At 37.0% G+C, this 13693-nt stretch overlaps 1 protein-coding gene across 1 annotated transcript in view; it reads right to left on the bottom strand.

Moving 5' to 3' along the window:
• The window catches only part of SANBR (SANT and BTB domain regulator of CSR), a 43507-nt gene that overhangs the window by 8910 nt on the left and 20904 nt on the right, over nt 1-13693 (bottom strand). Inside the window, exons 11-14 of the mRNA XM_052649293.1 lie at nt 7852-7997; nt 6895-6991; nt 5884-5916; nt 4886-4985 (exon numbers count right to left, since the gene is read on the bottom strand). Coding sequence (XP_052505253.1) covers nt 4886-4985; nt 5884-5916; nt 6895-6991; nt 7852-7997 — 376 coding nt within the window. The remainder of the gene's footprint in view (nt 1-4885; nt 4986-5883; nt 5917-6894; nt 6992-7851; nt 7998-13693) is intronic.

Raw genomic sequence — 13693 nt, 5'->3', positions numbered from 1 at the left:
CAAGTACACAGGAGACCCTAGGAAGCTCATCTAAAAAGGCAAGCAGAAACCAGGGTGGGGTGTTGATCACTGGAAGACAGAACTGCTCTCTGTGAGAAGAGGCACATTTCCTGTGCCTTTGAATGACTTCCCCAAACTGTTTTTAGCTTGAGTTTCTGAGAGTCTTGCTGGCTTGAATTATCACAGGTCAGACCTCGGACTGGAAAAACAAGTAGGAATTTAGGGGGAACCCCAAAGCAAGGAAACCACCAAGCAGGTGAGCCCCCAGTAAATTCTTTCCTTGGCTGACCACTAAACTCCCCAAACTGTCATCCTGCAGATGCTGCCACCCTCCATGGTGACTGCTGAGGAGCTGGGGGAATGCAAGAAGCAAGGTGAAAAAGGAACAGGATTGGCCCCAGATAGCCGAGGTGCACATGAAAGAAATGAATTCAGTGAGCCCAGAGGCTTGCATCTTCCCATACACAGAATGCTCAGTTCCTTCACTGATACCTGATCTTGATGTTCAGACTGCCTGCTCTATTTGTTGCAAACTTGTATATAGCCTAACGTCCTCCTGCCTCCATGGAGCAGTTTTCTCAGAGCTACTGAGATGCTGTGTCCTGGGCTCAGTGTCCTAAACATTCCCACCAGATAAAATAGCTCTCTACTTTCAGAATGTGAATATATTTTTTCAGTCAACAGTTTTGGTGACCATGAAGCAACCCAGAGCAGATTTCTTTCTTCCGCGTGAACTTTATGAGAAACCAAGACATAGTACCAGAAGAGGCTCACTAAACTACACAGGCTGGGGGCAGCCAAAAGCAGCAGCAGTTAGCAGGCAAAAAAACCTGTGCAGAGACACCAGCAGGGAGACAGATTTTGCAGTGTGGCTTAGGCAGGTTAACTGCTTATGAGAACAAAAATCCCAACAATTCTTAGGAGAATAAAAGGTTTCAGAGTTGCACAAAGATAATCTACAGAATTTAGTTTTCACCCAAAAGTCATGAGATAAAGAAAATGATAAGTATGATCCACTCAGAAGAAACAGTTGATAGAAACTGATTGAGAAGGCCAGCATGTTGGACCTGGGAGGCAATAATTTCAAAGCAACTGTTACAAACATGTTCAAAGGAAAAATGGTAGAGAGAATCTCAACACATAAACAGAAAATATAAAAGAAGAACCAGCGGGTAAATTCTAGAGCTGAAAGGAATAACTGAACTAAAAAAGTTTAAAAATGTAGCAGACAGGCTCAAAAGAAAATCTGAAATGGCAGAAAAATGAATCAGTGAATGTGAAGTCAAGGATTAGAAATTATCCAGTCGGGGGGAGACATGACTGAAGAAAAGACCCAGAGCCTCAGAAACAATATCAAAAGGCCATAGGTATATTGGAGACCCAGAAAACAAATGTGATAAAGGGGCACAAAAAATACTTGAAAGAAATAATGATTGTAAGATAACAATTTATAGATTTAAAAAGTTCAACAAGTCCCAAATAAAATAAACACAAAGAAAATCACATCTAGGCATACTGTAGTCAAGCTTCTAAAAGTCAAAAATAAAAAGATAAATCTCGAAAGCAGCAAGATTAAAAGTATACATTATATATATAACAGGGGAAATTTTTATCACAAGGACTAACTTCTCAGAAACAATGGAGGGCAGAAGACTGAAATGACATATTTAAAGTGCTGAAAGAAGGCAATATATAGATATATAGTTATACAGTTATGGCTGATTAGGGCTGCTGTATGACAGAAACCAATACAACATTATAAAGCAATTATCTTCCAAATTTAAAAAGAAGTGCTAAAAGAAAAAAGTTGTTAATCAAGAATTATAAATTGAGAAAACTGTACTTCAAAAACAAAAGCAAAATAAAGACATTTTCAGGTGAATAAAAACAAGAGAATTCACTAGTACACTTGCAGTATACTTGCGCTACAGGAAATAAGAAGTCCTTCATGCTCAGTTGGTTAAGAATCCATGGGGTCGCAAAGAGTCGGACACACTGAGAGACTTTCACTCATGAAGGAATGAATGAATGAAAGAAAATAACATCAGATGGTAACAAAGATATAGACACAAATGATAAACTCGTTGGTAAATATGAAGGACTAAAGGTATATATTTTTCTTTGTTCCCTTCTCTAAAGGTTCTTATGTTAATATTTTACCTGGAGTAATTCATATTACCTTTAAGTAGACTGTGACAGATTAAAAAGGCATGTTGAAATCTTTAAAACAATCAAATGCAAAGAAATATAACTAAAAAGCTAATAATTTAAATAATATACTAAAATTATTCTTAGCACAAAAAAAGCAGGAAAGGAGAAACACAGAAACAAAACATTTGAGCCAATTAGCAAATGAATAGCAAAATGGCAAACCTAACACAACCATATCAATAAACATATTAAATATAAATACAATAAATGGTCCAGTCAAAATGCAGAGATTGTCAAACTGGACAAGAAAGCAATTTCCAACAATATGCTATCTGTAAGATGCATACTTCAAATTAAAATATTGTTGAAAACAAAAGGATAGGAGAAAGATATGTCATTAAAACGGTAAACAAAATAAATCTAGAGTGATTATGTTAAAATTAAACAAAACAGACTTTAAGATAAGCAGTTCTACTATAAATAAAGAGGGCTCCATCATGATAAAATAGTCAGTACACTATAAATATATATATGCCTAGTTACAAAGCTCAAACACATATTATGCCATGCCATGCCTGCTGCTCAGTCATGTCTTGACTCTTTGAGACCCCATGGACTGTAGTTCATCAGGCTCCCTCTCTATGGAATTTTCCAGTCAAGAATACTGGAGTCAGTTGCCATTTCCTACTCCAGGGGATCGTCCCAAACCAGGGATTGAACCCATGTCTCTTGAGTCTCCTGCACTGGCAGGCAGATTCTTTACCACTGTGCCACCTGGGAAACTATATCATGATCAAAGAGTCAATACACTATAATTGTATATGTGCCCAGTTACAAAGCTCTAACCCACACATAACGCAAAAGCTGACAGACTTGAAAGGAAAAATACATAAATTAACATGATAGCTTGAGATTTCAATACTAATCTCTTACTAATTGATAGAACAAGAAGTCAGAAAATGAGCACTAGAAAATCAAACCGACTTCACTCTACATTTACAGACTACTCCACCAAAAAGAGCAGAATTCACATTGTTTTCATGCACATCTGGAACATGTATCAATAAAACCTAGAAGATGAAAGCACAGAGAGTACATTTTTCAGTCACAATGGAATTATATGAGAAATCTACAACTGAAAAGTATTCAGAAAATCTGAAAATATTTGGAAATTAAACACATTACTGAGCAATACATGGGTCAAAGACAAAATCATGAGTGAAATTAGAAAATATTTTGTACTAAATATAAATGAAAACAAGATACACCAAAATCTATGAAAAATACTTAAAAAGCAGTGTTTAGAGTGAGTCTTATAGTTTTAAATGCTTATACTAGATTTAAGTTTTCACATTAAGAAGCTAGAAAAAAGGGTAAATTAAGTCCAAATTAAGTTCAAGGAAGGAAACAGTAAATACAAGACCGAAAATCAATGAAATATAAAATAGACAAACTACAGAGAAAGTCTACGAAATCAAAAGCTGGTTCCTGGCAAAGATCAATAAAACTAATAAACCTGTAGCTAAACTGATCAAGAAAAAAGGAATATAAAACACAAATAACAATACCAGGAATGAAAGAAGAACACCACCAGAGATCCTTCAGATAGAGAAGGATAAGAAAATAGTATGAGCAACCTCATGCTAATAAATCTGACAATGACAATTTGGATAAAATGGACATATTCCTCAAAAGAAGTTGTCAAAACAGATTTAAGAAGAAACAGAAAACTTGAATAGCACTGTATTAATAAAAGACACTGAATTCATAGTTAAAAACCTTCCTATAAAGAAGACTCCAGGCCCAAATGACTTCACTGCTAAATTTTATCATACATTTTAGGGCCAAAGAATACAAATACTACACAGATTCTTTCAGAAAAGGGTAGTGAACATTTTCCAACTCATTTTATGAGGTCAGTATTAACCTGATAACAAAATTTGGAGATGACATCATAAAAAAACTACAGGCAAATATCCCTCATGAGCACTAATAAAAAATCTTTAACAAAGAACATACAAGCAAGTGAAATATAGTAATATATAAAGAGAAAAATGTCTATTGATGAAAGCCTAGATGCTGTGAAGTTTCATGTTACCATGCAAATTTTTATGTCTAACAGAAATGCAAATTATTTCTAATAGGAAAGATAACCCCAAAGATTATGGATTTACTGCCCTGTAGAACATTAATCAGTTTTGTATCTAATTTGCAATCTTTTTTTCAACATTCTTTTTTCAAATGCCTATAAATACCTGAGTTGTCAAATGCCTAACCCTAGCCCTAACTTTTCTCTGCTAGTTCTCTCATTTTAACTCTAATCAGTTAAAAATTTTTGATACAAGTTCAATTTACAGTTGTATAAAATAATGTTTTTTAATTGTTAAAAAAAATCATACTTTGATGACTATTACTTAATGCTTCATTTGAGTGTCATTTCAAATCATCTCAGGTATACTGATGTAGTCACATATTTTGAGAAAGCCATTAAGTTATACCTGAAATGAAAGCTCGGAGGATTATTTCTTAGTATACCACACTTTTTAAAAATAACTTTATGAGTGTTCTGTATTAGTGTCAGGATTAGAGAATCTTGATGAAGTCTCTATTATTTTTTCCACATTGTAACCTACCATGTAGACTTATAAAGCCCCTTTCTCATCCCTTGCATTAAATCCTTCAGGATATAGTCTCCTCATAAAACTGAGATGAGTTTCAACTTAGAAATCCATACTTTGTTTCTTGGATACTTCTTCTTCATCTCCAACTTCATCTTCAGTGACCTCGGACCCAGTGGTATATTCTTCTTCTTCTGAAAATAATGACTGTTGTTTCTAAAATAAAAAACAAAACATACCATATTAAAATTTTATCTTATCACATCACCAATGAATTCTTCCAAACACATTTATCTACTTATTCTGGATGAATGAGCCAAACAAAAACTGATAAAATGACCACTGCTTAGCACAACATTTGGGAAATGGATCTAAGAATTTCTACATTTAAGACAGGATAACATTATATTAAATATTTAGAAAATTTACTATTTTCATAGGTTCTAGCAGAGTGATGGGCACATTATAGGTACTTAGTATTTGCTGAACTGCAACCCTATTCCAGAATACTGGAATGGATAGCCTTTCCCTTCTCCAGGGGTCTTCCCAACCCACGGATCAAACCCAGGTCTCCCGCACTGCAGGCGGATTCTTTACCAGCTGAGCCACAAGGGAAGCCCAAGAATACTGGAGTGGGTAGCCTATCCCTTCTCCAGCAGATCTTCCCAACCCAGGAATCAAACTGGGGTCTCCTGCATTGCAAGTGTATTCTTCACCAACTGAGCTATGAGGGAAGCCAATAATATTTTTAGTAAATGTGAAATTATAGATGCTGAAAAGGATGCTATACATTTAACTAACACCTATAAAATAAGGGTTTTCTACAATAGCTCAGTTGTAAACAATCTGCCTGCAATGCGGGAGACCTGGATTTGATCCGTGGGTTGGGAAGACCCCTGGAGAAGGGAAAGGCTATCCATTCCAGTATTCTGGCCTAGAAAATTCCATGGACTGTATAGTCCATGGGGTCACAAAGAGTCAGACATGACTGAGCGACTTTTACTTCACTCGCATCACTATAAAATAAGATACTTTTAAGATTCTATTAAACTAAACTTCAATGTAGGGAAAAAGATTTATGAAAGTGAAATATAGTTGCTCACTTCTCACTTACCAGCTGCAGAGTCCAGTTTTTCAGTGATAAGAACTATAAAGAAAGTCAAAGAAGAGATTAATACATATGCATCTACTTAAGATTGCAGCTCCTTACTTTCGTGTAGATATCATAGAAGAGTTAGAGAAAGTTACAAGTATGGCTCCCTTCTAGGGTGAAATATCTCATCTAAAAATGATGTAGTACAATTTTTTATATTCCCTGCCTAGAGAAAGATGTGTATGTCTATAAAAAAAAGAAAAAAATCAACATTTCCTAGTGTAATTTCTAAAGGACAAATAAATCACATACAGAGATAATATAATGTTATTTTGTGAATTATTTCACTTTTTAATGTTTATATTTTATAATAAATTAAGGAACCATACATATATGGATATTCAAGAAATTTAATTTGCTATTTTATATACAATTTATAAATAAATGTCAATAATTAAACACTAATAGTGATCTGAAGCTTATAGCACATTTTACATGGAATATTTCACTTTCTTAGGTAAATGCTACTTCAACTAACACAAAGACAGGACATTCACAGGCAAAGAGAGACTCCCTGGCTGTTAGTCACAGGAATCAAACACATCAAAGCTTTCCAATCACCTTAAAAATATCTCAGTTTTGAAACCTTGGATATACTAAATGCATTACTGAATACAATTTAAAAAAAGAGAATTTTTAAAAACTGTATTTAATTGTAAACCAAAAAAGTTTATAGGCCTAAGAGGGGATAAAATATCCCATTCATATGATCTTTATTCTGCAAACCACTATTTGTCCATAATAAACCCTGAAGACTATATTTTCCCCCAAAACTTGATTATTAATTCTTTGAGGGCAAGAAAATATCAGCGTTATAGCCCTGTTAATTCAGCATAACACTTTGTTATGATAGTCAGTAAATGTCTATTAATGAAAATTGCAGTATTAATTTAAACTGATCATATTTCTGTCAAAGATTAAATATCATCAGTTGTTTTTATAAATAAAGAATAAATGAAACAAGCTACTTACAGCATTAAGCTCCCCACTCTTGGGGCCCCATGGTGTATTTGGCTCCAGTAAAACATCACAGTCTAGACCCTTTTCATCACAGGGACCACCAGAATCACTTGAAAAGAAAAAGACATTTTAGGAAAAAGTGTCCAATTTCTTAAGCTCTTTCTTTTTCTGCATCGTACCCAGGTCCCAGTAATGAAAACGCAGTCTTAACCACTGGACCATCAGGGAATGCCCCAATTTTTTAAGAATTTAAATGCAAACAATACTGCTTTAACTGCAAATGTTCTATAAACCATTCTTCAGAAATACAGTTCTTAAGTATAAGGTGTGCCATTCAACATTTACATTTCTTAATGCATCTCGTGATTCCCCCAGCAGAAGTCACCCCATATGGGGGGAGCACCACTTACACTCAAGCATCATACCTGCCTGGTGTTAAAATAGGCTACAATGGTGGATACTACTTTGAGAATAGCTTTTGTTAGAGGGTCCTTCTACCCTCAACCTGATAGCCCATTGCAACAGAATGATGGAAGTGATTGCATTAATTACTGAATCCAAGAAGTTCAAATCTAGGCAAAGATAACTTGTTGCAACCATCAGTTTTTTTTTTCTAGTTCAATCAGTCAAGCTAAGATGGTCTTGAATAACTTAGGAACATTTTTTAAAACCCTCAAAAACTGGACTGTGGGCCTCACCCTTTCGGTCACCAGGAACTCCTATTATCAGTTTCTCTTCCCCTTGGACTTCCAATATTTTGGTTTCCGCCCCCCCCCCCCCACCCCTTATCAAACAAACACATGCTTGCCTCTTATTGTAAGCTAACACAATTTCAATTAGGCTTTCTGAAATAACATAAACTACTTAAGGACTACCATTACTGATTTGGGGAAGCACTGAGGATAGAAGATTCTAGGATGGGAACCACTGATTGAACAAAGCTGCAGTACAGGGTTTCCCTCACCTCACCTAATTGTATCTTTAGCAAAAGGCACAAGGATGACATCTTTGTGTTTGTGCAGATCATCCAGTATTTTGGCAGTTGGACAGGACAGCAAATCTTCACCTTCACCTTGATCACGAAGAGTAACCATATGGTCCTTTACTTTACAACCCTGTTATGTAAAAGACTAAATCTGAGAGGCTGGTTCATTATAGAAACATTCCTTTAAAGATGATGGTTTCTGTTCCTTTTTGCTCTGTTACACCATCCCGTGAATGAGTTTACAACTTTTTCTTAAGAAAAAATATTACTCATATAGAAAAAAAGCATGAAACATAAATGTATACCTTAATATCCATTTAACACAATCCACATTAAAAAACAGAATACTGCCAATACTCCAGGATTTCCACAGGGCCATTCCCAACCAAAGTCAGTGAAAGTGAAAGTTAAGTGGCTCAGTCGTGTCCGACTCTTTGCGACCCCGTGGACTGTAGTCCAACAGGCTCCTCTGTCCATGGGATTCTCCAGGCAAGAACACTGGAGTGGGTTGCCATTTCCTTCCCCAGGGGATCTTCCCAACCCAGGGATCGAACCCAGGTCTCCCACATTAGAGGCAGACACTTTAACCTCTGAGCCACCAACCAAAATTACCTCCTATTTTTCAAAGGATATCCTCTACCTCAAGTTTTTTGGTACTTCCTTCCTTCCTTTTATCCTTTTACCACTTAAGGATACATATCTAAACACTACAGTTTAGTTTTGTCTCATTTGTTTTAATGCTATGTTTTTGTGATTCAACCATGTTACTGCACGTAACTAATATATGCACAGTATTTCTCTATATGAATACTTATCATTTGCTTATCTATTCCATAGTTGGTGGGTGGCTTGTTTCCAGTTCAGAACTATCCTTAGTAGCAGTATTGTGAACATTCTTTAACATGTTTCCTGATACACAAATGCTCATGTGTACCAAATTAAATGACTAACAGCAGTCTATGAAAGTGCTCATTACTCTATGCTCTTGATAACACTTGGTAATTGTAGTTATTCTGGTGAGCATGTAGTGGTATTCGACTGTGGTTTTAACCTGCATTTCCCCAATTAAAAATGAGGTTGAGATCCTTTCCATGTTTAGTGGACAACTTCACACTCCTTGTGTGAAGTTCCTATTGTCTTTTTCTATTAATTTGTACAAGTTTAAAAAATCTTAATATGAGCCTTTTACGGCTACATGTTGCTAATATCTGGTCCCACCTGTGAGCCTGTCTCCTCAGTTTGTTATTTAATGTAGCTAATGAATTTAAAATTTCTTCCTTTATGGTATTATCTTTTAATAGCTTTATCAGCTTTGCCTCATATATAGGCTTTAAAAAAATATTTACTTATTTATTTAAGGCGGTATTGGGTCTTCATGGCTGCGAGTGGGCTTTCTCTGGCTGCAGCAAGCAGGAGCTACTCTCTAGCTGCGGTGTGTGGGCTTCTCATTAAGGTGGCTTCTCTAGAGGCAGAACATGGACTCTAGGGCACAGGTTCAGTAGTTGTGGTACGTGGGCTTAGCTGCCCGGTGGCATGTGGCATATTCCCAGACCAGGGATCAATCAGGGATTGAACCTGTGTCACCGGCTTTGGCAGGTGGATTCTCAACCACTGGACTACCAGGCAAGTTTCACATACAGACCTTTGGGGGACTAGTTTGGACCATTTTTTTCCCGTTTTGATGTCCCAATGTCCCAGTACCTCTTCCTGGGAAGTCTGTCCTGTGCCCACTGCTCTGTAATGTCACCTCTGTCACAGTGAAGTATCCAGGTAGCTTCGAGTACAGAATTCCTCAGTATCTCTGGGGAACCGGTTCTAGAAGCCCCATATATACAAAAATCCATGGATTCAACCAACGGCTTATTATATATATAGTACAGTACGTATTTATTTTTAAAAATCCAGGTATAAGTGGACCCACGTAGTTCAGTGTTGTCCAAAGTCCAAGTGTATTTCATTCTCTTGTATTGGTCCATCTGTTTAACCTTCATCAATGTCACCTTGTCATAATCACCAAGACTTACAATAAATTTTGATATTACGCAGAGAAAGTATTGGGTTGGCCAAAAAGTTCTTTCAGATCCCTAAGCTCTTATGGAAAAACCTGATAAAGTCATTTTGGCCAACCCAGTACTTCTACCTTTGCATTCTTTGAGAGTCTCTTACCTATTCTTGGCCTTTTGTATTTCCATAAAAATTTTAGAATCAGCTTAGCAACATTCCTGATTAAAAAAAACCTGTAAGGATGTTTATTGAGATCACATGGATCATAGGTCAGACTGGGGAACATTTATTTATTTATCTTGGCTGTGCTGGGTTTTCATCGCAGTGTGTGGAATTTCTCTAGATGCCATAAGGGGGTTTCTCCAGTTGTGGAGCACAAGCTCTACAGTGTGAGAGTTCTCTAGCTGAGACACACAGGCTCAGATGACATGTGGCACAAGGGATCTTAGTTCCTGGACCAGGTTTCAAACCTCTGTTGCTTGCATTGAAAGGTGGATTCTTAACCACCAGATGTCCAGCAAAGTCCCACATCAGTGGATTTTGAGATAGCAAAATAGGAAAAGTTCCTTGATTTTGATTCCCATTGCAACTAACTTTTAAGAAAGACTACCCACAAATTCAATGTGGAAACAGATCTGAGAATCTAGCTGTTTTCTCTTAATTCAGACATTGAAGAGAGTTACAAAAAATGTCAAAGTGTTATTTTCACTTATTTTTTTGCTTTGGAAAATATATTTTTCATAAATATAAGCTAACATGTAGTGAGCTTATTATTCTTTTTTAATGAATTAAAATTAACTTTTTCTGTTTTAATTTCCAGTGATAAATAGTGATAGATATAATCCACAGAAACAAAAGCTCTCTAGGAATCTCAGCTTTTAAGATTTTTTTAGAGATCTTGAGTACAAAAGTTTGAGAACCAATGTTCTAAATGATGGGAAGAATAATTACTAAGTAATCTTTTTGGGGCACTGACATGTATAGGAAATCACACTGGTGGTTTAATAAAGTCTTTCTGTACATTAGAATTGCAATAAATAGTAAATAAATCTATAATGATAGTATAAAAGTCTTCTGAGGAAGTTCATAATTTAATACATTTTTGTGATCAAATTAATAGAAAAAGTTTCTGATGGTTCTTAAAATTACAGAATTGCTAAGTCAAAATTTTCAACCAGTCAGACAGAGCCCAATATGCCAGACCATGGAGATATATGTGTGAAATAAAAATCAAAATATGTAGAAAGGAAAAAACACTGTCTGATCCAGCATGTTTATGAATATAGTAAAGGCCAAAAAAAAAAAAAAAAAGCAAAACTAGTCACTCTGTAATCTTGGACCTTAAATTACTGGCCAGAAATATAACCTTTATAAAAGCAATCTTTATTCTAACCAAGAAAACTATCAAAATGTTTAATTAAATTGCTAATAATCCAGGCCTTGGGTCTTCACTGGAGTGAGTCATATTATAGCTTCCTGAGGAAATTATTCACCAGCTCCTTCCTCCCTTTGCCATTTCTCTCTGAGAACCTTTAATCTAGGGCAAAGATTGCGAGTACTTATTTTAATAATTGTGTACATAGTCCTTTATTTAGGGGGATTGTCTTAGAAAATGGTAAAAGCCACAGTTTTCTTTTCCTTAAATATATCTCATGGGAGATGGCTGTTCAGTTCAGTTCAGTCGCTCAGTCATGTCCGACTCTTTGTGACCCCATGGTCTGTAGCGTGCCAGGCATCCCTGTCCATCACCAACTCCCGGAGCTTGCTCAACTCATCTACATCGAGTTGGTGAAGCCCTCCAACCATCTTATCCTCTGTCATCCCCTTCTTCTCCTGTCTTGAATCTTTCCCAGCATCAGGGTCTTTTCCAACGAGTCAGTTCTTTGCATCAAGTGGCCAAAGTACTGGAGGTTGAACTTCAGCATCAGTCCTGTGAGTGAACATTCAGTCAGGACTGATTTCCTTCAGAATTGACTGGCTGGATTTCCTTGTAGTCCAAGGGACTCTCAAAGAGTCTTCTTCAACACAATTCAAAAGCATCAATTCTTTGGCACTCAGCTTTCTTTATAGTCCAAATCTCACATCCATACATGTACTGGAAAAACCATACCCTGGACTAGACAGACCTTTCTTGGCAAAGTAATGTCTTTGCTTTTTAATATGCTGTGTAGGTTGGTCATAGCTTTCCTTCCAAGGAGCACGTGTCTTTTAATTTCATGGCTGCAGTCACCATTGGCAGTGATTTTGGAGCCCCCAAAAATAAAGTCTGTCACTGTTTCCATTGTTTATCCATCTATTTCCCATGATGTGATGGGACTGGATGCCATGATCTTAGTTTTCTGAATATTGAGTTTTAAGCCAGCTTTTTCACTCCCGTTTTTCACTTTCATCAACAGGCTCTTTAGTTCTTCTTCACTTCATGCCATTAGGTTGATGTCATCTGCATATCTGAGGTTATTGATATTTCTCCCAGCAATCTTGATTCCAGCTTGTGCTTCATCCAGCCTGGCATTTCACATGATGTACTCTTCATATAAATTAAATAAGCAGGGTGACCATATCCAGCCTTGACGTACTCCTTTCCCAATTTGGAACTAGTCTATTGTTCCAAGTCCGCTTCTAACTGTTGTTCTTGACCTGCATAAAGATTTCTCAGGAGGCAGGTCAGATGGTCTGATATTCCCATCTCTTTCAGAATTTTCCACAGTTTGTTGTGATCCACATAGTTAAAGGCTTTAGCATAATCAATAAAGTAGATGTTTTTCTGGAACTCCCTTGCTTTTTCCATGATCCAACGGATGTTGGCAATTTGATCTCTGGTTCCTCTGCCTTTTCTAAATCCAGCTTGAACATCCGGGAGTCACGGTTCATGTACTATTGAAGCCTGGCTTGGAAAAATTTGAGCAGTACTTTTCTAGTGTGTGAGATGAGTGCAATTGTGTGGTAGTTTGAACATTCTTTGGCATTGCCTTTCTTTGGGATTGGCATGAAAACTGACCTTTTCTAGTCCTGTGGCCACTGCTGAGTTTTCCAAATTTGCTGGCACATTGAGTGCAGCACTTTCAAAGCATCATCCTTTAGGATTTGAAATAGCTCAGCTGGAATTCCATTACCTCCACTAGCTTTGTTCATAGTGAAGCTTCCTAAGGCCCACTTGACTTCGCATTCCAGGACGTCTGGCTCTAGGTGAGTGATCACACCACCACCGTGGTTATCTGGGTCATGAAGATCTTTTTTGTATAGTTCTTCTGTGTATTCTTATCACCTCTTCTTAATATCTTCTGCTTCTCTTAGTTTCCTACGGTCAGTCTCTCCCATCAGAAAGCTTCCACAAGCCTCTTATCTTTATCTGTCAGATGGCAGACAGAATGAAAACCACAACCACAGAAAACTAATCAAACTGATCACATGGACCACAGCCTTGTTTAACTCAATGAAACTATGAGCCATGCCCTGTAGGCCCACCCAAAACAGATGGGTCATGGTGGAGAGTTCTGACAAAACGTGGTCCACTGGAGAAGGGAATGGCCAATCACCTCAGTATTCTTGCCTTGAGAACCCCATGAACAGTATAAGGCAAAAAGCTATGACATTGAAAGAGGTACCCCCCACATTGGCAGGTGCCCATTATGCTACTGGAGAAAAGTGGAAAAATAACTCCAGAAAGAATGAAGGGATGGAGCCAAAGCAAAAACAACACCCAGGTGTGTATGTGACTGGTGATGGAAGTAAAGTCCGAAGAACAATACTGCATAGGGAGATGACTGAGGTTTATGAAAATGATAGCGTAAGCCAGTATCACCCTCCCCCATCCCCATTTTA

The sequence above is a fragment of the Budorcas taxicolor genome, chromosome 11, assembly GCF_023091745.1.
Source record: "Budorcas taxicolor isolate Tak-1 chromosome 11, Takin1.1, whole genome shotgun sequence".
Classification (NCBI taxonomy): Eukaryota; Metazoa; Chordata; class Mammalia; order Artiodactyla; family Bovidae; genus Budorcas; species Budorcas taxicolor.
This window is presented reverse-complemented; position numbering and strand designations above follow the sequence as displayed.